The 25445-nt window shown below is 51.0% G+C and overlaps 1 protein-coding gene across 1 annotated transcript in view; it reads right to left on the bottom strand.

Annotated features, from left to right (window-relative positions):
• Positions 1 to 25445, bottom strand: part of hpse2 (heparanase 2) — a 279913-nt gene that overhangs the window by 117873 nt on the left and 136595 nt on the right. Inside the window, exon 5 of the mRNA XM_038822233.1 lies at positions 10004 to 10175. Coding sequence (XP_038678161.1) covers positions 10004 to 10175 — 172 coding nt within the window. The remainder of the gene's footprint in view (positions 1 to 10003; positions 10176 to 25445) is intronic.

The following is a 25445-nucleotide window of genomic DNA, read 5'->3' as shown; positions in this document are numbered from 1 at the left end:
TTGCCTTCTGATCCCCTTTCTATTCCTTCAATTATTTCCCAAGCTTTGCTGTTTCAAGATACTGAAAACTACCTACATTGCTCCTCAAATGACAGCGCAACACTGCGGATTCTGGATAAACTCAGCGGATCTGGCAGCATCTGTGGAGAGCCAAGTGCAGTTAGTGTTTCAGGTCCTGGTCAGTTCTGGTAGAAGCGTCTTCTGGACTCAAAACGTTAACTCTGCCTCTCTCTCTCTCTCTCTCTCTCCACAGATGTAGCCAGCCCTGCTGAGTTTTATCAAGCTTCCCTGATGGCGCCAATCATGGGCTTGTTGGTCTCACATCTCATGCGGCCTCAGAACAGTTTGCAACACGTCCCGCCATTGCTGAAACTTGTTGCTCAAAGAATTGTTTTCTGATGACCATGCAACCACTATTGTATTGCAATCAAATGGGAGTCAGGTACCTGAGGATTTGGAACCCCCAGTAATGCAATCGTCTAAAGTATAAACACTGCATTCTACTTTTCAGACCAGTGTTCCTACCTCTGTTGAGATTGCCAGGTCAGCTGGTCAATTCTGATGTGTGAATGTACGTTATTTTCTTTTGTCCATCAAGGTAGGAGGGTGGTGGCTGTATGAGAGGGGGGCAGGAGAACTACTGTGGATAGAGGCTCCTCCTAAACATTGACTCATGTACTTCAAATTTCATCCCAAACTCTACAGATCTTGATCTTCTGATTCATTGAAGAGTTGCTGTATTTCAATCAAGTTACAATGGAGCTATTGGGGGGGGTCAACAATCGGATTCCTGATTCAGGGTAAAACCTTTCTTTAAAACTTGGGAAGCTGAATGAAGGGCCAGTGGCCATAAATGTGGGCGGCACGGTAGCACGGTGGTTAGCACTGTTGCTTCACAGCTCCAGGGTCCCAGATTAGATTCCCCGCTGGGTCACTGTCTGTGCGGAGTCTGCACATTCTCCCCGTGTCTGCGTGGGTTTCCTCCGGGTGCTCCAGTTTCCTCCCACAGTCCAAAGATTTGGAGGTTAGGTGGATTGGCCATGCTAAATTGCCCTTCGTGTCCAAAAAGGTTAAGTGTGGTTCCTGGGTGACGGTGATAGGGTGGAGGTGTGGGCTTGGGTAGGGTGCTCTTTCCAAGGGCCAGTGCAGACTCGATGGGCTGAATGGCCTCCTTCTGTAAATTCTATGATTCTACGAGACATTGTGGTTTTGACACTCCAACCAACCCATTCTTGAATGAGGACCGAGTAATTACCCTTACCACCCAAATTCTGGGAAGATGCTCGACTGAAGAGAGCTGTAAAAATGTCTTTCTGTTTAAACAAGAGTTTGAAATGACAAATCATCTTGCTACATTGATTTTTAGTGTCTTCCTGTTCTGTGATGCAAAGCTATTTTCTTGTATGCCCGCAAAGTCCCTCAACCACTATAAGAATTTAACAGTATCTCAGCGAACCACACAAATAAATCATATTCAGAGCTGAAACTGACAGGGGCTGGTTTAGCACACTGGGCTAAATCGCTGGCTTTGAAAGCAGACCAAGGCAGGCCAGCAGCACGGTTCAATTCCCGTACCAGCCTCCCCGAACAGGTGCCGGAATGTGGCGACTAGGGGCTTTTCACAGTAACTTCATTGAAGCCTACTCGTGACAATAAGCGATTTTCATTTTTCAAATGTAAGATTTCTATTTATGGATTTTGCAAAACAATGTCTAGGCTTTCTTGACAAGAGGAATAATCTATATTTCAGGAATACTGGCCGTCATCGCTGTGTTACAGCCAATAGCAGTCCCACTTCCCCAAGTCAGAAGGTTGGAGGTTCAAGTCCCACTTCAGGGATGAGAGGCTAATCTGATTACTCCAGTGCTGTAGTGAGGACGGATTGCATTACTGTCTTTCCAGTGAAGCATTAAACTGGGACACCTTCTGTTCTCTCAGGAGGCTGTGCAAAGGTCCCATGGCACTATTTTGTTAGAAGAGTAGGGGGAATCTTACCATTGGTGTCCAAGCCAACATGTATCCCTGAATCAACATCACTGCGACAGATTATCAGATTGCTGTCTGTGGGAGCTTGCTGTGCACAAATCAGCTACTGAGATTCATACACCACAACAGAGGCTTCACTTTGGAAAATACTTCATGAACTGGGAAGCACTCTGGTATGGTCTGAGCTCATGAGAGATGCAACAGGAATACAAATGATTTTGAGGGATGTAGATAGTCAGGGAGAATCCCCTTTGGTAGAGGGTTGATTGTCCAGATAGATTTAAGGTAAAGGGCAGGAGGTTTAGAGGGGATGTGGGGAAAGCCTTTTCACCCAGAGGGTGGTGGGATTCTGGAACTCGCTGCCTGAAAGGGTGCTGGAGGCAGAGACCCTCATAACATTTAAGAAGTATTTAGATATGCAGTTGCGATGCCAAGGTAGACGAGGTCGTACTGGAAAATGGGAGTAGAATACTTAGGTGATTGTTTTTGACTGGCGCAGATGGGATGGACCACTCTATTCCTGTGCTATAGGTCCCTGTGACTCTACTTTGACATCCTGATAAAGTCATAATGGCACAGAATGAGGCTATTCGGCCCATCAAACTCATGCTACCTGGGTTCTGTCTAAGGTACTAGTTTCTGATTAGGGGCGCGATTCTCCCCTACCCGGCGGGGCGGGGGGTCCCGGTGTAGCGCCAACCACTCCGGCGTCGGGCCTCCCCAAAAGTGCGGAATTCTCCGCGCCTTTAGGGGCCGAGCCCTCACATTGAGGGGCTAGGCCCGCGCCGGAGTGGTTGGCACCACGACGACTGGCGCCAAAACCGGCGCCAGCGGCCTTTGACGCCCGCCGCCCGGCGTCGGGGCTGGCCAAAAGGCGTTCGCCAGTTTGCGCATGCGCCGGTGTGTCAGCTGCCGCTGACGTCACCACCGGCGCATGCGCGCTGGGGGATTCTCTTCTGCCTCCGCCATGGTGGAGGCTGTGGCGGCGGCGGCAGAAGAAAAAGAGTGCCCCCACAGCACTGGCCCGCCCGCCGATCGGTGGGCCCTGATCGCGGGCCTGGCCACCATGGGGGCACCCCTCAGGGTCCGATCGCCCCGCGCCCCCCCCCTCCCACCCCAGGACCCCGCTCGTGCCGCCGATCCCTCCGTCACCCGAGGTGGTTCAAACCACGGCGGCGGGATTGGCCTCTCAGCGGCGGGAATTCAGCCCATCGCAGGATGGAGAATCGCCGCAGGGGGCTCGCCGCTCGGCGCGGAGGGCACGCCGGTCGGCCGGGCGTGATTCCCGCCCCCGCCAATTCCCGGGTGACGGAGAATTTCTGCCACGGCGGGGGTGGGATTTTCGCCGGCCCCGGGCGATTCTCCGACCCTGCGGGGGGGGGGGGGGTCGGAGAATTTCACCCTAGGTATGGTTTCACACCTCACCAGTGCCTCACCTAAGAGGCCGTTCTTCAAGTGTCCTCCCAGCCGATGGGTGTCATCAGACGATACAACCGCACCGAGCATCACAGTCGAATTTAATCTTCGCCTCAACCAACAGTTTTACTAAGGTCACTGGAGCACAACCACGGGGTTGTGGTTGAGATTTCCCTTCAGCCATGCTGAGGGGCAACCTTGCCTCAGATGAGATTAGCCAACAGAGCAGGGAAGAGATGATCAGATGTGGGATCTACTTGCTCTGTTGGGCTCGGTGCCGCACCAGATGGTACGTTTACCTCAAACGCCAATTGGGCAACCCAAGTTATCTGTTTCTTTTAAAGCTTGTTTTATAGAGTACCACACGCTGTAATGAGAGCTGATTTAACAGTTGCTCTCTGATCATTTCTCGTACAGCTACTGGGGAAATTCAATAACATTCTTCAAGAGTTCCTTCATTACGAAAGTCCAATAATTCAATGGGAGGTACATGGAGGAAGCAGACTTGCTGTATTTTAATTCTGGTTTGGGGAAAAATAAACCAGAAAAATAACAGGAAAGTATTTTGTTTTAAATTAAGACTTGAGAGGGAGGGCTGTTGTTAAAAGTTGGTTGTGTTAATGGTTTTCATTAAAGGGAGGATCAAGGACTTGCTTTCCTAAAAGCCCCATTGCTTTATAGTGCGTTTATATAAGCCTGTGGGCATATCAAATCGTCAACCCAGCAACAGCTCAATTAACCCCTTCATTAGCTCCGTGGTCTGGCTGAGGGAGGCCTGTGTTTGACTGGATGAAAGTTTGTGTGGCACCGTTCAGTACTGGACCAGGCGGAAGGGCACCCCAGGGTGAGGGCTCTCCCGGGCTAAAGGAGACCTCTGGGTGGCCAGGAACAGGGCAGGGTGGCCCCCCGGCCCTCCCTCTTGAACGCAGGCACCTTGGGACTGCCGGGGTGACATCTTGGCACTGCCGAGGCGCCCGGATGGCACTGGAAAGCCAGCAGGGGCACTGCCAGTGTGCCAGGGTGGTAGTGCTCGGGTGCCATTGCCAAGGGTCAGGGCCTGAGGGGGTGTGGGGGGGGGGGCCCATGCTGATGAAAGGAGGGTGGAGCCGGTGTGAGTAGCTGGTAAATTCCGCCCGAAGTGTGGTTAGATAGCGGTGGGCAACCTGCCTACAGAGCTGGGGAGAGACTTTGAGCAAAACCCACCACAAATGCCACCTGAATATCTGTTGGATCGCACTGCCCTGTGCAAAGATTCCAAATGATTGTATTTGTGAGGCCACTGTTGATAGTTTGACTCCAGACGGTTTGTTACAAAGAAGAATTTCACCGTGATAGATGAGACGTCTCACTGGCCAGACCAGCACTTCAGAGATCAGGGGCGGGATTCTGCGGGAATCTGCGGGGCCGGTAACTCTGGCGGGAAGGAATGGTGTGAACCAGTCCGGCATCGGACCGCCCCAAAGGTGCGGAATCCTCCTCACCTTCAGGGGCTAGGCCGGCGCCGGGGTGGTTTGCGCCGCGCCGGCCGGCGGGGAAGGGGCTTTGCGCGACGCCAACCGTCATCGAAGGGCCTCCGTCGGCCGGCGCAAGTTGGCACATACGCGGGACGCCAGCGTGTGCTGCCGTCATTCCAGCGCATGCGCAGGTGGGGTTCATCTCCGCATTGGCCATGGCGGAGGGCCACAGCGGCCCGCGGGGAAGAGTAGAGTGCCCCCACTGGCCTGCCCGCGGATCGATGGGCCCCAATCGCGGGCCAGGCCACCATGGGGGCAGCTCCCGGGGCCAGATACCTCCACGCCCCCCCCCCCCCCCCCCCCCCCCCGAGGCTGCCCGCGTAGCCAGGTCCCGCCGGTAAGTTCCTACTCTAATTTACGCCGGCGGGACCGGCCGAAAACGGGCGGCCACTCGGCCCATCGCAGGCCGGAGAATCGCCGGGGGATGGGGGCCCGCTGCCAGCGGCCGCCGACCGGCGCGGTGTGGTTCCCGCCCCCACCAAATCCCCAGCGCCGGAGAATTCGGCAGCCAGCGAGGGCGGGATTCACGCCACCCCCCCGGGGATTCTCCGACCTGGAGGGGGGTCGGAGAATCCCGTCCCAGGTGACCATTTTGAAAGGCTGCCCTGATCTCTAAGTGTGCGTCTGGGTCCCCCACATCCCACAGATGGCATATCTACGGTGATATTTTAACAGTTACTGGTAATTGCCAATTCCTGTTGTTGAACAGTAGTCTTCTAATAGACTGGAGGCTTTTTGGAAAACTTTAGTGGCTGTGAATTTAAAGGGCCACTTTACTCAGGAAAATGTATGCAGCGAAGCTTCTCGATTGGTGAGGGAGATGGGTCACCACCTTCACCATGATGCCATCAGAGGGCAGTGCGGTCTGCTGCCAATGTGTGAGATATTGGTGCAGACTGACAGCCGGAGACGTACCTAACCCGTGGCAACAACTGGGGCGATCTCCCCGCGCAGACAACGCAGTGACAGATTTCAATGTGGTTTCTGTCTTCACATCACAAGTTTGCAAATAATGGTCTGTCAAAGGCTTTGTGCATGAAGATGTAACTCTTTAAAGTACTGCCCATGAAGACGACATTCTTTGAACATCTCGAATGAAGACATATCCCTTCAGCTAATCTTTTATATTGAATTCAAACAACATCGATGTTGAATTTAAAAGAGTAAAGATGTTAAAGGAACAGTGCTTATGCTTGGGGCAAAGTGGGAAGAGCCGTGACCTTCCTAGCGGGATGTTAACACTCACTGGCACAACAGTGAAGAGGCTCTGTAACGTCATTACAATGTTTGCATCGTTACATCTTCTGTTTTGTAGGGGTCAAGTATTGGCCCTGGGATTGCAGTCAGCTGCGGAGCAAGAGCGCCTGCTTCTGACCTTGAAGTTAGTCTCACTGAGAGATGGAGCGTACTCTCTGATGAGAACTTCACCTTTATCGCCAAGTAGCGTCACTACAACTGGTTTAGCACAGGGCTAAATCGCTGGCTTTGAAAGCAGACCAAGGCAGGCCAGCAGCACGGTTCAATTCCTGTACCAGCCTCCCCGAACAGGCACTTGAATGTGGCCACTAGGGGCTTTTCGCAGTAACTTCATTTGAAGCCTACTCGTGACAAGCGATTTTCATTTCATTTCAACTGATGGCAGCGTTCATTCCCAGGGAATTCCCAGCTTGGCTCGAGTGATGTCATCGGGCTGTTCGGGCAGCCAATCACATTAAAGGATTTTCACAGACAGCCCAGTCAGGAAACAAAAAGCAGTCAAATAAAATATCCTTTAAAAATGTTTACATAGAGCCAGGGGAGGTGCAAGAATATCTGGTGTCCTGGACAAACCTTCAGCCTTGCAAACCTCGCTCTCCGGTTCCCACAATTCGCATTTGAAAACTAATCTTGAAAATGAAAATCACTTATTGTCACGAGTAGGATTCAATGAAGTTACTGTGAAAAGCCCCTAGTCGCCACATTCCGGCGCCTGTCCGGGGAGGCTGGTACGGGAATCGAACCGTGCTGCTGGCCTGCTTGGTCTGCTTTAAAAGCCAGCGATTTAGCCTGGTGAGCTAAACCAGCCCCTTGTGTATTAGTCGGAATAAAAATTCTGCACTTATAATTACAGATTCATTTGAAATGAAAGAAGAATATCATGATTCTGATTCATTGTTCTGCACTTTGCACAGAGTATATACTGGAATAACTGATCATTATAATGTGTAATATGACTCAGTTACTTGATAATTCTGTGCACAATTTACATGATCAATAATCATTACGACAGAGTGGGCTAGATTAAACTATGTTCTTTGATATTATTGACTGGTTCACAGTTTTGGAATAGTCCAAAATAGTGAATTGTACACATATGGAATACACATATGTGTACAAATTTGGAAAATTGTTGTATAAACAATGAAGATATAATGGGCGGGATTTCCATTCCCCCAGACGCGTGTTTCTCGGTGGTGTGCCCTTTGCTGGAGCCGGGATTCTCTACTCACGCTGCCAATGGGATTTCCCATTGAAGCCACCCCATGCCACGCCGGGAAGCCCATGGGGGGGGGGGGGGTTGGGCTGCCGGCAGGATGACAGCATCCCAACGGCCGGAGAATTCCGGCCAATATGACGTTTTGGGAAAGATTTGGGAAAGGGGCAGCAGGGGAGCATACTGGTTAGCACAATTGCTTCACAGCTCCAGGGTCCCAGGTTCGATTCCCAGCTTGGGTCACTGTCTGCGTGGAGTCTGCACATCCTCCCCGTGTGTGCGTGGGTTTCCTCCGGGTGCTCCGGTTTCCTCCCACAGTCCAAAGATGTGCAGGTTAGGTGGATTGGCCATGATAAATTGCCCTTAGTGTCGGGTGGGGTTACTGGGTTATGGGGATAGGGTGGAGATGTGGGCCTGGGTAGAGTGCTCTTTCGAAGAGCCGGTGCAGACTCGATGGGCCGAATGGCCTCCTTCTGTACTGTAAATTCTATGATTATAATGTAAGGAAATCTATTTGTGGTTGTATTTCAGTAGATTGCTCCCTGACATTTATTTGTGTGTTTAGAGGAGTAGATGCATGAATAGTTAATTCAGTTCTTTGCCCCCCACTCCCCCGCCGGATTTTGCCGCTCGGGTTTGCTGAGTGATCGCAGCAATCCTGAAAGGAACAATCTAAAAATTGCAACACAAAGTTAGGGGAAGGCGGAAACTAAAATATTCAGAATTTCTTTTTGAAAAATCTTTTTATTTGAATTGTTGAAAATATCTTTATTTTCACTGATATTAATCACTGAACAGCACTCCATAAATATAAAATCATCTTTTCATGGCCAGTCTGTTTGTTCACATTTTGTGAGTCGCATCCCCATTAAAACCCCAGTGAATAATCTGTAACTTATTATGGGGGTTCGAAGTGAAGTTCTCATGGATTTATGGGATCGCTCGTTCTGGACCAGTGGGGTTCACAGTGCAGATTGTGCCACAGTTCTGATGGCAAACAGACCAGGACATCAGGATTCTCGCACTGATCTGCATGTCGCCCATCTCGGGCTACGGACAGTTTCAGCAGGAAAAGGACAGTTTGGTTCACAGCTGTGAGGAGGACTGTGCAGAACTTCAAAAAGACACAGCAAACTTGGTGGAGTGGGTGAACAGGTGGCAGATGAAGTTGAATGCAGAGACACGTGAGGTGATATATTTTGGGAGGAAGAACAGGGAAAGGCAGGGTGCAACTCTAAAGGACGGTAAGTCGGCACAGTGGTTAGCACTGCTGCCTCACAGTGCCAAGAATCCGGGTTCGATTACGGCCTTGGGTCACTGTCTGTGTGGAGCCTGCCTGTTCACTCAGCATCTGCGTGGGTTTCATCCAGTTTCCTCCCATCATCCAAAGAGGTGCAGGTTAGGTGGATTGGCCACGCTAAATTGCCCCTTAGTGTCCAGGGACTCGCAGGTACGGTTACGGGAATAGGGCAGGGTGGTCGGGAGAGTGTTCTTTCGGAGGGTCAGTGGAGACTCAGTGGGCCAAATGGGCCTCGCACTGTTGAGATTCTATTCCATGAACAGGTGCAGGAGCAGGGGGACCTGTATATATATATGCACATAAACTATTGAAGGTGGCAATTAGGTTGAGAGGGCGGTTGATAAAATAAATCTGTATCCGAGACTTTATTAATAGCGGCATTGAGTACAAGAGCAAGGAGGCTATGCTGAGTTTGTATAAACCACTAGTTAATCCTCCACTGGAATATTGTGTACAGTCCTGGGTGCCACACTGTAGTAAGGATGTGACGGTATTGGGGAAGGTGCAGAAGTTTAGGGAACGTTTCCATGGATGAGGAGCTTCAGTAATGAAGTTAGGTTGCAGAAATTGGGACTCTTCCCCTTGGAGGAGAGAGGCGGGGAGGAGATTTGGAAATACTCAGAACCATGCGAGGCCTGGACAGGGTAGATAGGAAGCAACGGTTCCCCCTGGTGGAAGGATCGAGAATGAGATGGCGCAGATTTAAGGTCATTGGTGAAAGAGGCAAAAAGACATATGACGAGTGGTCGGGGTCTGGAATGCACTGGCCGAGAGTATGGTGGAGGCCGGTTCCATTGAGACATTGAGGAGAGAATAAGAAGATTATGTAAAAGGAAACAATGCACAGGGTCAGGAGGGGAGGAGGCAGTAGAGTGGCACTGGGTAAAATGCTCATTCAGGGAGGTGGCGCAGAAACGACGGGCTGAATGGCCTCATTCTGCATTGCAACAGTTCTCTCACCCTGCGCTTTAAGAGAGACGGTATTATTGTCCAGGGGCTAATGCTCTTGGAACACGGGCTCAAATCCCACCACGGCAACTGGTGGAATTCCAATTCAATGAATAAATCTGGACTATATTGTTAGCCTCAGTCATGGTGATCATGGCAGCTGTCACCGACTGTTGTACAAACCCAACGGATTCACTAATGTCCCTGAAGGGAAGGAAATCTGCCGTCCTTACCCGGTCTGGCCTACATGCGACTCCAGACACACAGCAATGTGATTGACGTTTAACTGCCCCCCCCCCCCTCTGAAATGGCTGCAGCTCACTCTTACACACTGGGGACCCGCCTCTGCAGGTGAATGAACCTTACCCGTCCAGCAGGGCGGCAGCATTTCTCCGCGGCCGCCCAATGTTCGGCCCGTACAGGCTGGCCTTTGTGTAGAAACGGACAGACTGCAGCAGGTTCTTGAGCTGGATGTAGTCCCTCCCCAGCTGGCTGCCATTAATCGTCTTGCCCACCATGGCGCGGTAGCTGTTGGGCTCTGCGGGAATATTGCAAAAACACGCAATTTAAGTTTGGTGCCGTTTGACCAGACGTCGTAACCTAGCAACAAATCAAGCGACCATCGAGTACTGAACTCTCCGCTGTTTCCCCTCCTTTCCACATCCTTCTCATTTACAATGTGAACTGTCAGGGAAAAAAGGATAGCTTCTGAAGTTTGCCGCTTTCTTATATCTGGCACAACGGAACATACTTCAGACTGTAACTAATCGGGGAAAGAGGCACCTTTATATATGGTTCAAAGACTTATTAAAAGATCTTTTAAAGTACGTGAAGTCACACTCTCTTTAGCTACATCAAAGAACACACGTCATTCTGCAGATCTCCATTGCATTCTCCAGTATAAATCCCCACTGATTCGGACTTCTCCTTTATCATCTTCGTTAACACAGCATGGAGGAGCCTCTATTTTTCCACGCTGCCTTTTCCAGCTTCTGTATGATTCAGACAGTAACGTCGCTTGAAGGATCCTCCAAGGAAGAAAGAACTCACGTTTGCAAAGTGCCTCTTGCATGCTCAGGATGACCCCTAGTGCAACCCAGCCAATCGGTTTCTCATGAAGTGCAGTCACTGCCAGAGAGACAATTTGCACAAAATTAGAGGAAAGTCCCATAAACGGTGGATGAGGTAAATTGCCACTTAATCTGTAGTTGACGGCAATGTTTGAGGGATCAATGTTGGTCAAGCAATAGCCACATGGGATCTTTTTCCTCTACCTTTATCGTAGAAACAGAGGGCGGGATTCTCCCAGCCCTGGGCCGGGCCGGAGAATCCCCGCGACTGGGCCACGCCGCCCTGACGCCGGCACGCGATTCTCCACAGAGCAGAGAATCGGCGCCATTGGCGCCAGCGTGGTTGGCACGGCGCCGGTCGCTCTCCGTGGCTGGCCCAGCGAATCTCGGGCCGGGGTGGGTCGAGCGGCCGTTGTGGAAATGCTGAGTCCCGCCGGCGCCATCCACACCTGCTCTCAGCCGGCGGGAACTCAGAGTGGAAGGGTCGGGTGGCGGCCTGTGGGGTGGGGTGGAGAGGGGTGGGGGGCCTGCTCCGAGCCCAGTGGGGGGGGCTCCGATACGGCCTGGCCCGCGATCGGGACCCACCCATCAGCGGGCCAGCCTCTCTGGCTGGGGGCCTCCTTTCCTACACGCCGGCCCCTGTAGTCCTGCGCTATGTTGCGTCAGGGCCGGCGCGTTGAAGGAGGCCACTGCGCATGCGCGGATCCCGCAGCACCCAGTTTGCGCTGGGATCAGCAGCTGGAGCGGGGTGAACCGCTCCAGCGCAGTGCTGGCCCCCTGTAGGGGCCGGAATTAGTCCTGGGAGCGGCCCGTTCACACCGTCGTAAACGCCGTCGCGTTTTACGACGGTGTGGACACTCTGCCGCGGGATGAGAGAATCCCGCCCATAGAACGTCCGGTGCAGAAGGAGGCCATTCGGCCCATCGAGTCTGCACCGGCCCTTGGAAAGAGCACACTACTTAAACCCACACCTCCACCCTATCCCCGTAACCCAGTTAACTTACCTAACCTTTTTGGGAACTAAGGGCAATTTAGCATGGCCGATCCAACTAACCTGCACATCTTAGGACTGTGGGAGGAAACCGGAGCACCCGGAGGAAACCCACGCAGACCATGGGAGAACGTGCAGACTCCGCACAGACAGTGACCCAGCAGGGTATCAAACCCGGGACCCTGGAACTGTGAAGCAAGAGTGCTAACCACTGTGCTAACGTACTGCCCACTCTTAAAAAATGTATTCTCACAACAAGGACATCATTAGAAAGTCCTGCATTTACGGTCCCCATTAGTTGCGTAGGGTTGCTAACTGTGATTACATGTATTACAATGACTTGCCCCCATGCTCCAGTCGCCAAAACATCCATCCCTATGGTGCAGTTCCTTCCTGCGCCAATTGGAGACCAAAATAACCCATTACCTAACTGGAAGGTGCCCGACTGTCAGTGAAATGGCATTTTCCTTTCCCCACATTTTCAACATATTTATATCTGTTAAAGACAAATGTTCAAAGGAAATTGGAATGAAAAAACAACTTTTTTAATTTCCCGATTATTTTTTCCCCCCGGGGTTGCACACAGCTGTGTCCTGGAAATTGATCTTCAATTCCTGGACACTCCAGCCACATCCTGGAGAATTGGCAACGCAACAGTTGCCCTCAGTTGATAGAAGCACAGGTAAAGTATAGGTAGCCCCTGAAGAAAGGTTCATCCTCAATGGGGAGTAGCTAATGAGGGTGAAAGGTTCACAGACAGTGGGCGGGATTCTCTGCTCACCAGCGGGGCGGGCCGTACAGGCATCGAGGAGTGGCGTGAGCCACTCCGGCTAGGCTGGCACTGGAGGGGTTGGCACGACACCAACCAGCGCCGAAGGGCCTCCGCCAGCCAGCGCGAGTTGGCGCATGCGCGGGAGCGCCAGCGTCTTCTGGCGCATGCGCTGAACTGTTGGCGTGATCCCAGAGCATGCGCAGGGGGATTCTTCTCCGTGCCGGCCATAGCGGAGGTTCACAGTGGTCGGCGCGGAGGAAAAGAGTGAACCCACGGCACAGTCCCGCCCACGGATCTGTGGGCCCCGATCGCGGGTCAGGCCACTGTGGGGGCCACACGGGTCCAGATCCCCCCCGGGGCCCTCCCCAAGGACTCTGCAGGCCGCCCACAGAGCCAGGTCCCAACGGTAAGGACCTGTTGTGATTTCCGCCGGCGGGACTGGCCGAAAGCGGGCAGCCGCTCGGCCCATCGCGGGCCGCAGAATCGCCGGGGGGGGGTGGAAGGGGAGGGGTCGCTGCAAGCAGCCACCGACCGGCGCGGCGCGATTCCCGTCCCCGCCTAAACTGCGCCGCCGGAGAATTATGCAGCTGGCGCCGGGGCGGGATTCACGCCGCTCCCCGGTGATTCTCCGACTGGCAGGGGATCGGTGAATCCCACCCAGTAGGTGTCAGTGAGTAGCAGTCCTGCCTCTCAGTCAGAGGCTTTCGGTTCAGGTCCTACACCAGCGATTTGAGCATATAATCTAGCTTGGCCATTCATTGCAGCACTAAGGCAATGCTGCACTGTCAGGAATGCTGACTTATGGGTGAAACTCTAAACCGAGGCCCAAGCTGCCCTCTCAGCTATGTGCAAAGATCCCATAGCACTGGGTTAAAGAGGAGGAGTCGGGTTCTCCCTGGTATTCCGGCCAATATTTATCCCTGAACCAACATCACTAAGTGATGATCTCATCACTATCACAACACTGACTGTGGGAACTTACTGTGCACAAATTGGCAACCATGTTTCCTACATTACAACGACAACTACCCCTCCAAATACCTCAGTGGCGTAGTGATTTTAGGGTGTCTTGAGGCACTATATAAATGCAATAATTTATTTCATACAAGTCTCTGAAACTATGGGAGCAGGTAGATAAAAAGTATCAATGGCATTCTGAGCTTATTAAGTAGCAGCAACAGACCATAATGGTATCGAAATAAAGAGAGAACAGCATTGGTCAGGCAATATTTATACGACTGTAATGTTGGGTATCCCACTGTCAGGATCCCGAGAGAATGTACAGGGTAGGTTCACCTGGATGATGTTTGGGTACCAATGTTAGCGATGGGGGGAGACTGTAGCTTCTGGGACTAAATCCCCTCGAGTAGAGAAAACCAAATGGAGACTCAATGGGTGCGATCGTACGGTCTCATCGCGCCCGACTCAGTGACACAATGCGGCCATGAAATCTCCGGAGTTACATTCCCACTCTCTGGGAAATCCATCATCTTAGGGATATACTGTGTGTGAAGCTGGGCTCAGAAAATAGGTAGGTGTTTATTTCCTTTGTTTTCTATTTTGCTGAATATCAGAAGACCTTTAAATAAATGTTCAGTTTTGGGTATTTGGTCAACATTTATGGGGCGGCACAGTGGTTAGCACTGTTGCTTCACCTCGCCAGGGACCCGGGTTCGATTCCCGCCTTGGGTCACTGTCTGTGCGGAGTCTGCACGTTCTCCCCGCGTGTGCGTGGGTTTCCTCCGGGTACTCCGGTTTCCTCCCACAGTCCAAAGATGTGCGGGTTAGGTGGATTGGTGACGCTAAATTGACCCGTAGTGTCCAACGGTTAGGTGGGGTTACGGGAATAGGGAAGAGGTGTGTGGGCTTGGGTGGGGGTGCTCCTTCAGGGGCCAGTGTAGACTCGATGGGCCGGGTGGCCTCCTTCTGCACTGTAAATTCTGTGATTTTCTGGTAACTGTGTGAGCTGTTGATCTGGATGAACTCCACCTCGCCTACCACCATCCCCAGCACCTTGCGAATTCACAATATTTAAGAAGGAAATGGATAGATTTCTGGACTCTAAAGGTGACATGGGGTAGGGGCAGATGGTGAAGTATTGTGTTGAAATAGAGGATCATGGTCATACTGAATGGTGGAGCAGGCTGGGAGGGCCTAAAGGCCTATTCCTGCTCCTGTTTTCTATATTTCTTAATTGCCAAAGAGATGTCACCCTGACCCACTCTGGGGTTTGTTGCTCCAGTTAATCTTTGTCGCTAGCTCATGCAGCTGGTTGCTGCCCCCGTGTGGTGGCGACGGAGGGCTGGGGGGGTGGGGGGAACAGTCATCAGACCGTTGTAATTTGAGACAATCAGGATGAGTCACAAAGCAGATAAATTAGTTCCATGAATCTGCTGAAAAGACTCAAAAACCTCACCGCCGCCAACAGGTTTCTCACAGCGAGGGAACGCCACACTCATTGCTCCAGTCCTGAACATGGAGTATGTGTTTTGAGACAACCACAGCAAACAGCTGAAAGTAGATGATTTACAACAGTAACCAGTCAGAGAGAGTACACAAGCTCCCCTCACACTGTCATCACACTGGGAGATAAGTTCCATACTACGTGAAAGAATTAGTCCAAAAACTGAATTGTGGCTCAGCTAAAGTATTTGTTTAATTGTAGATGTGTTGAAGAATAACACATTTCTTTACAGCTTGACAGTTATATTCTGCGATTGGCAAAGAAAAAGTTCTTGGAGTGAAGTAATTTCTCCTCATCTTAGTCCTAAATGATCGACCTCTTATCCTGGGACTGTGCCCCTGTGTTTTAGATTCCCCGACCAACGGAAACGATCTCTACGCGTCCACCCTGTCAAAGCCCCTCCAAAATGTTGTCGGTTTCAATGAGATCCCCTCTCATTCTTCTCAACTCCAGAGAACATAGACCCAATTTACTCAGCCTCCTATCATAGGACAACCTCTCGCCCAGTTTAGAGAACCTTCGCTGTACTGCCTCCAATACAAATACATCTTTTCTTAAATGTGGAGCCCAAAACTACACATGGATGCCAGCAACTGAAGTTGGCAGCTCAGCAGAACCTTCTGAAGAGCGATTAGGCAGAGGGAATAAATGCTGACGAACTTGTTGCACAATGGGGATCGTCACTGCCTGAAGCTCTGGGTTTGATTCCCACCCCAGGACTTCATGGCCAAGGAAGGTGCATTCGTAACATGGCCAAAAGGGTTTACTGTCAACATACAAATCCTTCCAAAGACGACAGTGGCTAGCGGTAAGAGCGGGAGAATCTCCTGGTCAGACATGTTTGGTGGGGAATGGCGTCCCACAGGCTACAAGCCTCTGCCGACCAGTTCCGGGAATTAATAGCTATGGAAACAGAAGAGCTGGTCTGAGATGTGGCAGATGGAGTTCAACCTAGATAAATGTGATGCGATTCACTTTGGAAGGTTGGATTTGAATGCTGAACGCAGGGTTAAAGGCGCGGGATTCTGCGGGAATCGGCGGGGCGGGCAACTCCGGCACCGAGGAGTGGCGTGAACCACTTTGGCGTCGGGCCGCCCCAATGGTGCGGAATCCTCCGCACCTTCAGGGGCTAGGTTGCGCCATGCTGGCTGGCGGGGAAGGGTCGTGGCGCCACGCCAACCGGCGCTGAAGGGCCTCTGCCAGCCGGCGCGAGTTGTCGCATGCGCGGGAGCGGCAGATTGTGTGCTGGCGTCATCCCAGCGCATGCGCAGGGGTGGTTCATCTCCGCGTCAGCCATGGTGGAGGACCACAGCAGCCAACGCGGAAGAATAAAGTGCCCCCACGGCACAGGCCTGCCCGCGGATCGGTGGGCCCCGATCGCGTGGGGGAACCTCTTGGGTCCAGATACCCCCCCTGCCCCCCCCCCCCCCCCCCCCCCCCCCCCCCGAGGCTGCCTGCGCAGCCAGGTCCCGCTGGTAAGTACCTACTCTAATTTACGCCGGCAGGACCGGCCGAAAACGGGCGGCCACTCGGCCAATCGCGGGCCGGAGAATCGCCCGGGGGGGGGGGGGGGGGGGGGGGGGGGGGGCCACTGCCAGCGCCGCCAAATCCCCGGCGCCGGAGAATTCGACAGGAACGGGATTCACCCCCCCCCCCCCCCCCCCCGCCCATTGTCACACCCAGGATTCTTGGAAGTGTGGAGGAACAGAAGGATCTTGGTGGCCACGTACATAGATCCCTCAAAGTTGCCACCCAGGTTGATAGGGTTGTTAAGAAGGCGTATGGCGTGTTGGCTTTCAGTAACAGGGGGATTGAGTTTAAGAGCCATGAGGTTTTGCTGCAGCTTTATAAAACCCTGGTTAGACCACACTTGGAATATTGTGTCCAGTTCTGGTCGCCTCATTATAGGAAGGATGTGAATGCTTTAGAGCAGTGCTTCTCAAAGTGTGGTACACGTACCGGTGTCGGTACGCGAGCCATCGCCTGCCGGTACTTGGAGTGTTTCCAGAAAAGAAAGAGACAGTAATCCTGGATTGGCTTGTTTCGCTCACCGGTCCCTGGCACATTGAAAAAAAAAACTGCCGGTACGCCACATCAGATAGTTTGAGATGCACTGCTTTAGAGGGTGCAGAGGAGATTTACCAGGATGCTGCCTGGACTGGGGGGCATGTCTTCTGAAGAAAGATTGAGGCAGCTAGGGCTTTTCTCCCTGGAGCGAAGAAGGCAGAGAGGTGACTTGATAGAGGTGTACAAGGTGATGAGAGGCATGGATAGAGTGGATAGCCAGAGACTTTTCCCCAGGGTGGAAATGGTTGTCACGAGGGGACATAATTTTAAGGTGATTGGAGGAAGTTAGAGGGGAGATGTCAGAATTCGGTTCTTTACACAGAGAATGGTGGGTGTGTGGAATGCACTGTCAGCAGCGGTGGTGGGGTCAGAGTCATGAGGAACATTTTAGTGACTCTTGGACAGGCACATGGACAGCAGTAAATTGAAGGGGTGTAGGTTAGGTTAATCTTAGATTAGGATAAATGGTCAGCACAATATAGTGGGCCGAAGGGCCTGTTCTGTGCTGTACTATTCTATGTTCTAAAGTCTGCCTCAGCGCACCATTAACTGGGTATTGGAATAAATGCTATCGTTGAAAGTGATACCCAAAACAAGAGCAAATTAAAAAATAGAAACTTGGTGATAAGTTCAGGTGTAGCATAAATTGTAAATATTAACTTGAAAGTTACTGTCATCTTGGTTTAAATAGTTTAGTGCCACTGTTTAAACAGTGGAGATAATGAGGTGCACAGGCTGGATTTTGCTTGCAAGCGTAGGAATGGGGTTGAATAGTTTCCCTGAGCCCAACCCTGGGGGAGAGAGTCGCTCACAAGAATTTTCACAGAGCTGTGAATTGGCACGGAGACTAGTTCCTTGTCCCGTTTACGGAAAGGGGCTGGACTTTGAAAGCTGAATGGCCAATCAGACGCCTTCCAGCTTTAAAGGAGCAGCAGGATGCGGTGGAAGGTGCGTCAGAGAGAGGACGCTCCAAAGAGGAGGTGACCTTCCTCCAACCTTTTCAAATCCGTAATTTAAAAATGAGTTTTGCAACCAGGCGACTGCTGTTAGGGGGAGCGTGGGGGTCCTCTACAGGCAGCTTGTGACTGCTCCTGCACCCAGTCAGCCAGGGAGGTCTCTCCAACCCTCCCTGGAGTACTGGCTCCCCCGGCTGCCCGCCAGGGGGGTCGCCTACTGACACCTCTGTGAAATTGCAGGCTGACCAGAAACTTCACATGGATGTCATCTAGCTTCTTATTGAGCATGATTGGCTGGCTAACTGACACGTGAGGGCAGATAGACATGCCCACCTCTAATTCTGCCTCTGCAAAAATGGCACAGAGTCAGGATGGAGCTGAAGAACTGGCATACAATCATAGAATCCCTAGAGTGCAGGAGGCCATTCGGTCCATCGAGTCTGCACCAGCCGTCTGAAAGAGCAGCCTCCCCATAACCCCATATCCCCACAACTCAGTAACCCCACCTAACATTTTGGACACTAAGGACAATTTAGCATGGCCAATCCACCAAACCTGCACATCTTTGGACTGTGGGAGGAAACCGGAGCACCCGGAGGAAACCCAGAGCAGACACGGGGAGAACGTGCAAACTCCACACAGACAGTGACCCAAGGCTGGAATTGACCTGGGTCCCTGGCGCTGTGAGGCAGCAGTGCTAACCACTGCGCCACTGTGCCGGCATGTTGCGGCTATTTTTAGCTCTTGTCCTCCTCCGATGCCAGTCTTGGCAGGGGTCAAGATTGAGACCCAAGTCTTCAAAGTTTGCAATTGGTGTCACTGCCCAATGGTTGCTTCAACTTACAACATTAACAACTTCACAGGAGCATTAGCAAACAGACTTTGACACCAAGACGCATAAGAACATTTCAGAGCAAGTGATCAATTTTAGTCAGGGAGGAAGATTTCCGGGAAGAAAGAAAGGTGGAGAGGTTTAGGGGAGGAATTCCAGAGTTTGGGGCCCAGGTAACGTTCAGTGTACAGTATGGGTATCGTGCAGCTTTCAATCTACTTTCAGAAGATGATCAGCACTGCACCACTGTCACAGTTCTGTCTGCCATACTGTCAGACTATAGATCGCAGAGGATTCTTTCGCTACAATTGCTAAATTATAGACTGTGGATTAGGGCGAACTGAAACCTCGCTTGAGATTGCCCAAACTCATTCCATTCAGCATTCTCATGTCAGAGAGATGGAACAGCCATCGGTCAGAGTTAGGATCAAACCCATGATCTGGGCCATAAAGGAAATGACGGGATTTGAACTGACTGCACCTCCCCATCGTGCACCTTAGGGGAGTTACTTATTCCCTCAGTCCTGCTGGTTGGGAAGTGAAAGGACAATGCTCTACACTCAGCGTAACTCCCTGCTTGTCACATAGGGGCTGGTTTAGATTTAGCACAGTGGGCTAAACCAGCTGGCTTGTAATACAGAACAAGACCAGCAACGCGGGTTCAATTCCCGTACCGGCCTCCCCGAACAGGCACAGGAATGTGGCGACTAGGGGCTTTGGCAGTAACTTCATTGAAGCCTCCTTGAAGCGATTATTATTATTATATTCCTACGCAGTGGAGGGCCAGTTCCGTACAACTTACGGACAGACATATTGAACAGAACTCAACAACAACTTGTGTTTAAAATGTGTCTTTAACAGAATAAAGCATCCCAAATCACGTCATGGGAGCATTAAAAAAAAGAATCTGACACGGGGCCATATCAGGAAATATCAGACGAGAGGTCGGTTCTAGGGAGCGTCTTAAAAGAGGAAAGAGGTGGACAGGCAGGGAGTTTGAGGGAGGACCGCAGTGACTTTGTGAAAATACATTCCAGTGAGACTATGAATGCCAATAGTGATCTTGGGCCAGCAGTGTCACAGGAAGGGGAGCTCTATATAAAATGTCTCCTTCAATACAGCATCATGCATGAAACAATCCAACAAGTAAGACACTGATATATTTCTCTTTTTATTGACGCATGTAAGATTAGTTAATAAATCGGCAGAAGTTGGTGGAGATTCAGGAAAGGCTGACACAATGATAATCCCCTCTAGATTCCGACTATCTCGCGCAATCCAAAGTGAATTTGCAAGTCAGCACAGCTCCAAGCGGTCACTGCCGTTAGTTCTGTATTGGTTGGGATTCAAATAAAAATTGATCCACAGAGAGGGGACAGGAAGGTTGGCTTGGGAAACAGAAAGAGGACACACTGGTGCATCCCGAGGTTGGAACTCAAACATGTTTCCACAGCAGCGAGCAGTACGCTGCATCTGATCAGTACTATTCCTGACCTGGACTGACACGTGATTAGCCGGGCTGCAAAATTCAAAATTCGGTTTGAAAAGTACAAATTATTAGATTACGCCAACTCTTTGAGTAAGTGGATATTAATCTCTACCTCTCCATTATCGTTCCTCATTATCACGCAATGTCATTTAATACTGATCTAACACCTCATTATTCACTAAATTCGACAGTCTGGGTAACATAAATATCACAAATGTGAGTTCTTTAAATGATCCTAAAGTATATTAATACTGAAAATATAAAACTGCAGCTTTCTAAGTTTTGTAAAAAAAATAAATGACAGCACATTTTATACACACCTCCCATGAAGTGAGTTCCCCAGATAAAGATCGAGACATTTTGGACAACCCGTTATTAATTTAAGAGGAACGTGGGGTGGTTGAATTTTCTCTTGATTTTTCCTTTTTTTCTGATCCTTTCCAAATGGAGATGTCTTGTATTTAAGGACAAGCTCCGGGCGTGCTGGAGATTCTAAACTATACAAGCGCTCGTTAGACCACACTGGGAATACTTATCTCAGGAAAGATATCTTGACATTGGAGAGAGTCTAGAGAAAGATTCACTTGGTTGATCCTGGGCGTGGAGGGATTTTCTGCTAGAAGTTGAGTCCTCATTGAAGTTTAGAAGGAGAGGTGACGTTATTGAGACATATCGGATTCTCAGGGCTCTTGACAGAGTCGATGCTGAGAGGGTGGTTCCCCTTGTGGGAGATTCCACCACAGGACAGAATCTCAGAGTAAGGGGTAAATGACTGAGATGAGGAGAAATTTTTTTTCTCTGAGGATTGTGAATCTATGGAATTCTTTACCACAGAGAACTACAGAGGCTGGGTCGTTAAGTATGTTCAAGGCTGAGAGAGACAGATTTTTAATCAGTCAATAAAACTTTAGTTAGATCACACTTGGAATATTGTGTCCAGTTCTGGTTGCCTCATTATAGGAAGGCTGTGGATGCTTTGGAGAGGGTGCAGAGGGGATTTACCAGGATGCTGCCTGGACTGGAGGGCATGTCTTATGAAGAAAGGTTGAGGGAGCTAGGGCTTTTCTCACTGGAGCGAAGAAGGCAGAGAGGTGACTTGATAGAGGTGTACAAGGTGATGAGAGGCATGGATAGAATGGATAGCCAGAGACTTTTCCCCAGGGTGGAAATGGCTGTCACGAGGGGACATAATTCTAAGGTGATTGGAGGAAGGTATAGGGGAGATGTCAAGGGTAGGTTCTTTACACAGAGAGTGGTGGGTGTGTGGAATGCACTGCCAGCAGAGGTGGTGCAGTCAGAGTCATTAGGGACATTTAAGCGACTCTTAGACAAGCACATGGACAGCAGTAAATTGAAGGGGTGTAGGTTAGGTTGATCTTAGATTAGGATAAATGGTCGGCACAACATCGCAGGCTGAAGGGCCTGTACTGTGCTGTACTGTTCTATGTTCTATGAATCAAGGGTTATGAGGATAAGGTGAGAAAGAGGAGCTGAGGATTATCGCATCAGATCAGTCATGATCTCATTGAATGGCGGAGCAGACTCAATGGGCTGAATGGCCTACTTCTGTTCCTACGTCTGACGATCTTTATGGTCAGACGGACGTATGGAGAGACAGAGTAAACATTTGAGGTCGATAATTTTTCAACAGAACTGAGGAAAGATAGATGTGTAATAGGTTTTGAGCAGGGGCCATGGAGGACGGTGGTTAGAAGAACAAAAAGGAAGCGTCTGTGACAGTGTGGAGGCCAGGGGAAGGTTTAATGGTACCAGAGCCAAAGCGAGTGGTGACATGTTTTGTAAAGAAACAGAAGATGTGTCCAGATGAGGGGCGGAAAGCAGCCTTCCGAATGCAAATTGAAGGAATAAAAAAAGAAATTAGGAAAAGAAAAGCAGAAAAAACGCACAATATGGGCGGGAGATATGATCTAATATTGCTGAACTGAGTGTTGAATGCAGAAGGCCGCAGGCTGCCGAGTTGAAAGGTGAGGTGCTGTTTCTTGAGCTTCTTCATTGGAGCTCTACGGCAAACCAAGGACAGAAGCCACGGGCAGCACGGTAGCACAGTGGTTAGCACTTTGGCTTCACAGCACCAGGGTCCCAGGTTCGATTCTGCCTTGGGTCACTGTCTGTGTGGAGTCTGCACGTTCTCCCCGTGTGTGCGTGGGTTTCCTCCGGGTGCTCCAGTTTCCTCCCACAGTCCAAAGACGTGCAGGTTAGGTGGATTGGCCATGATAAATTGCCCTTAGTGACCAAAAAAAGGTGAGATGAGGTTATTGCGATAGGGTTGAAGTGAGGGTAAGTGGGTCAGTGCAAACCCGATGGGCCGAATGGCCACCTTCTGCACTGTATGTTCTATGTTCTACTTGGAGTGGGACAAAAGTGGAGAATTAAAATGACTTGGAGTGCATTGCCACCAGGTCTAATCCTGGGGTCACTTACCACCATTTTTCTGTAAATATCAGATAACGATCTAATTGGTTCCTTGTTTTATACCTTTTGCAGGTCCAAATTGAGTTCAGCCATGTCAGAGGGATTGAAACTAAGGGCCTCTTGGTTTGTGTAGTTCAGTTGTACCCTGAGCGGTCGCTCTACCAGGGACTACACCCTCTGGTCCCCAGCCGCATGATTCTCGGCCGCGCACCATTCACTAGCGATGGGATTCTCTACTCGCACCACTGAAGCCACCCCGTGCCGCCGGGAAACCCAAGGGCGATAGCGCACTGTTGGCAGGAAAAGGCAATCCCATCGGCTGCAGAATTTCGACTCAGATGAGTAACTGGGAGGAAGGTGCACTTCGAAATTTATCGGTTCATCCACTAAGTGACAAACCCCATAAAGTGGTCGCTGGGATAATCCGCCCAGTGAATTGGCATCCAAACTGTAGCCAATTAGCCACACACGTAGCCACCGACCACTGGCAGTGCTGCCCTCAAAATCTAGGCAACTCTGCCCTCTTTTGGCTTAGATTTCCTCACTAGCTCAATTTGAATTTTGAGAGCCTGAAGGTTTGGGAAAAGGCCTCCTCCTAAACCCTAAAGGAAGAACCCACGGTCTGTTTGTGGATTAAACCAATTGATGGCAACATGGGTTTAAACTTCATACATGGCTTTGGGGTTCCATGTGAGATACCATGGGGAGTCAAAGGGTGGAATTCGCCCTTGCGGAGGCTAAGATCAAGATTCTCCAGCCATTGACAGCAGCTGAATTCCCGTCCATTCACGGTTGATTGATTGATTGATTGATTGATTGATTGTCACATGTACCAAAGTGCAGTGAAAGGCATTTTTCTGTACATTCCCTTGGCTGCAGAAAAATACTTTTCACTGTACTTCGGTACATGTGACAATCAATCAATAAGTACTGGGATGCTCCAGTTCCGCTGCAGTGAATGGGAGACTTGGCTGCCGCCAAATTCCCCGCCCTCGCTAGCAGCAATAGCGGGGCGGACTCGCGATGGGGAATCCCGGCCTAATTGTGGTGACGGGTGGGAAAGTCCCTGCTGGCCGGCCTGGTGCGCCAGATCATTCGCTTTTCACCTCGATATGCGTGCTTAAATGAGGAGCACGTCTATCTCGTGGCGGGTCGAGCTGGGATTCCTCCACTCTGCCGTTACCTCGTCGGCTCATACTTCCGGGTGCCATATTTAAACACCACCCACCCGCACAGTCACTCTCTGGAATCCAGGTCTTGTTGTTGTGAGTAATGGCCCTGACAAGAGACAAACACTATGTGGCCAGGTCGAGCAACAAGGCAATGGCGGTGCCCCTCCAGGCAGCTGAGTAGTGTTCCCCCCTCCCCCCATGATGGGAGCCAGAGGCCCAAACCAACTTCACCACCAAGGCTTGGGAGGAGGTCTCCAGGGTGGTCAGCCACAGTAGTCCTCAGAGGAGGATCAGAATCCAGTGCAGGAAGAGGATGAATGACCTTATCCCCTCCGCCAGGGTGAGTCAACCTTCTCCTCATTCTCAACTCATACTCTCACAAGGCCACCAGGCATTCGCAGGGTTCCAGTCCACAGGGATCTCACTCTCCACCAGCACAAGGCACATCACCACTGAATCTCCCACACACACTTTTCCATCTTCATCTCTTGTTAGGTCCGGCACAAGTCACCTCTTCAGCCCTCACGTGGGCCCACTCAGTCGTCTGCCTGCTCATCGCCTGCTTTGGCATCCGTCCTTCTCACAATCTGTCCATCTGCCTTTATTCAGGAAAGGACTGCCCACAACCACAGGGAGAGATTCCAAACGGAAGCCCAGGTCGCTCACCACTAATTGAGGAGCTGGTAGCAGAGCTGGCCAGTGAGGGAAGAGACTGTTCCTGCACCAAAGGGGAGATCGGTGCCTCCACACAAGCCAGTGAGGATCCATCCACCTATCTGCCAAAACGGTGCGTGCTCTTTAATGTAGGTGAACATCCAGCCAATCACTAACTATCTCTTCTCTCTACGACAGCCACCAGCGAGAAAAAAAGGAGGCACCTCGCCCACCAGCCCCAGCCCCCAGACCAACTCGGATGGAGAATCCTGAGGACCCACTAGACGTTGAGCCATCACGGTAGCACAGTGGTTAGCACTGTTGCTTCACAGCTCCAGGGTCCCAGGTTCGATTCCCGGCTTGAATCACTGTCTGTGCGGAGTCTGCACGGTCTCCCCGTGTCTGCGTGGGTTTCCTCCGGGTGCTCCGGTTTCATCCCACAGTCCAAAGGTGTGCAGGTTAGGTGGATTGGCCGTGCTAAATTGCCTTAGTGTCTAAAAAAGGTTAGGTGGGGTTACTGGGTTACGGGAATAGGGTGAAGGCGTGGGCTTAAGTGGGATGCTCTTTCCAAGGGCCGGTGAAGACTCGATGGGCTGAATGGCCTCCTTCTGTACTGTAAATTCTGTGATCACTGCGTTCATCCGTACACAGTACAGCGCGGAGGCACTCACATCAGTGGAAGTAGTTTTAGAGCATGTGTGGGGTCACCAATCTGGCGAGAACGGCACAGAATCTGGTCCAGAGCAGGGTGGAGGCAGGGACAGCCAACGTCACCAACACTCGGAGGACTGATGAAGACCAGGCTCCTGCTGAGTCTGAGTCCAATGACGAGCTGCTGGGTTCGGCCCTCAGAGAGATGTTGGGGCTCCACAGACAGTTGAGGTTACAGCAGGCAGTGTTGGCATCGG

The sequence above is a fragment of the Scyliorhinus canicula genome, chromosome 16, assembly GCF_902713615.1.
Source record: "Scyliorhinus canicula chromosome 16, sScyCan1.1, whole genome shotgun sequence".
Lineage (NCBI taxonomy): Eukaryota > Metazoa > Chordata > Chondrichthyes > Carcharhiniformes > Scyliorhinidae > Scyliorhinus > Scyliorhinus canicula.
This window is presented reverse-complemented; position numbering and strand designations above follow the sequence as displayed.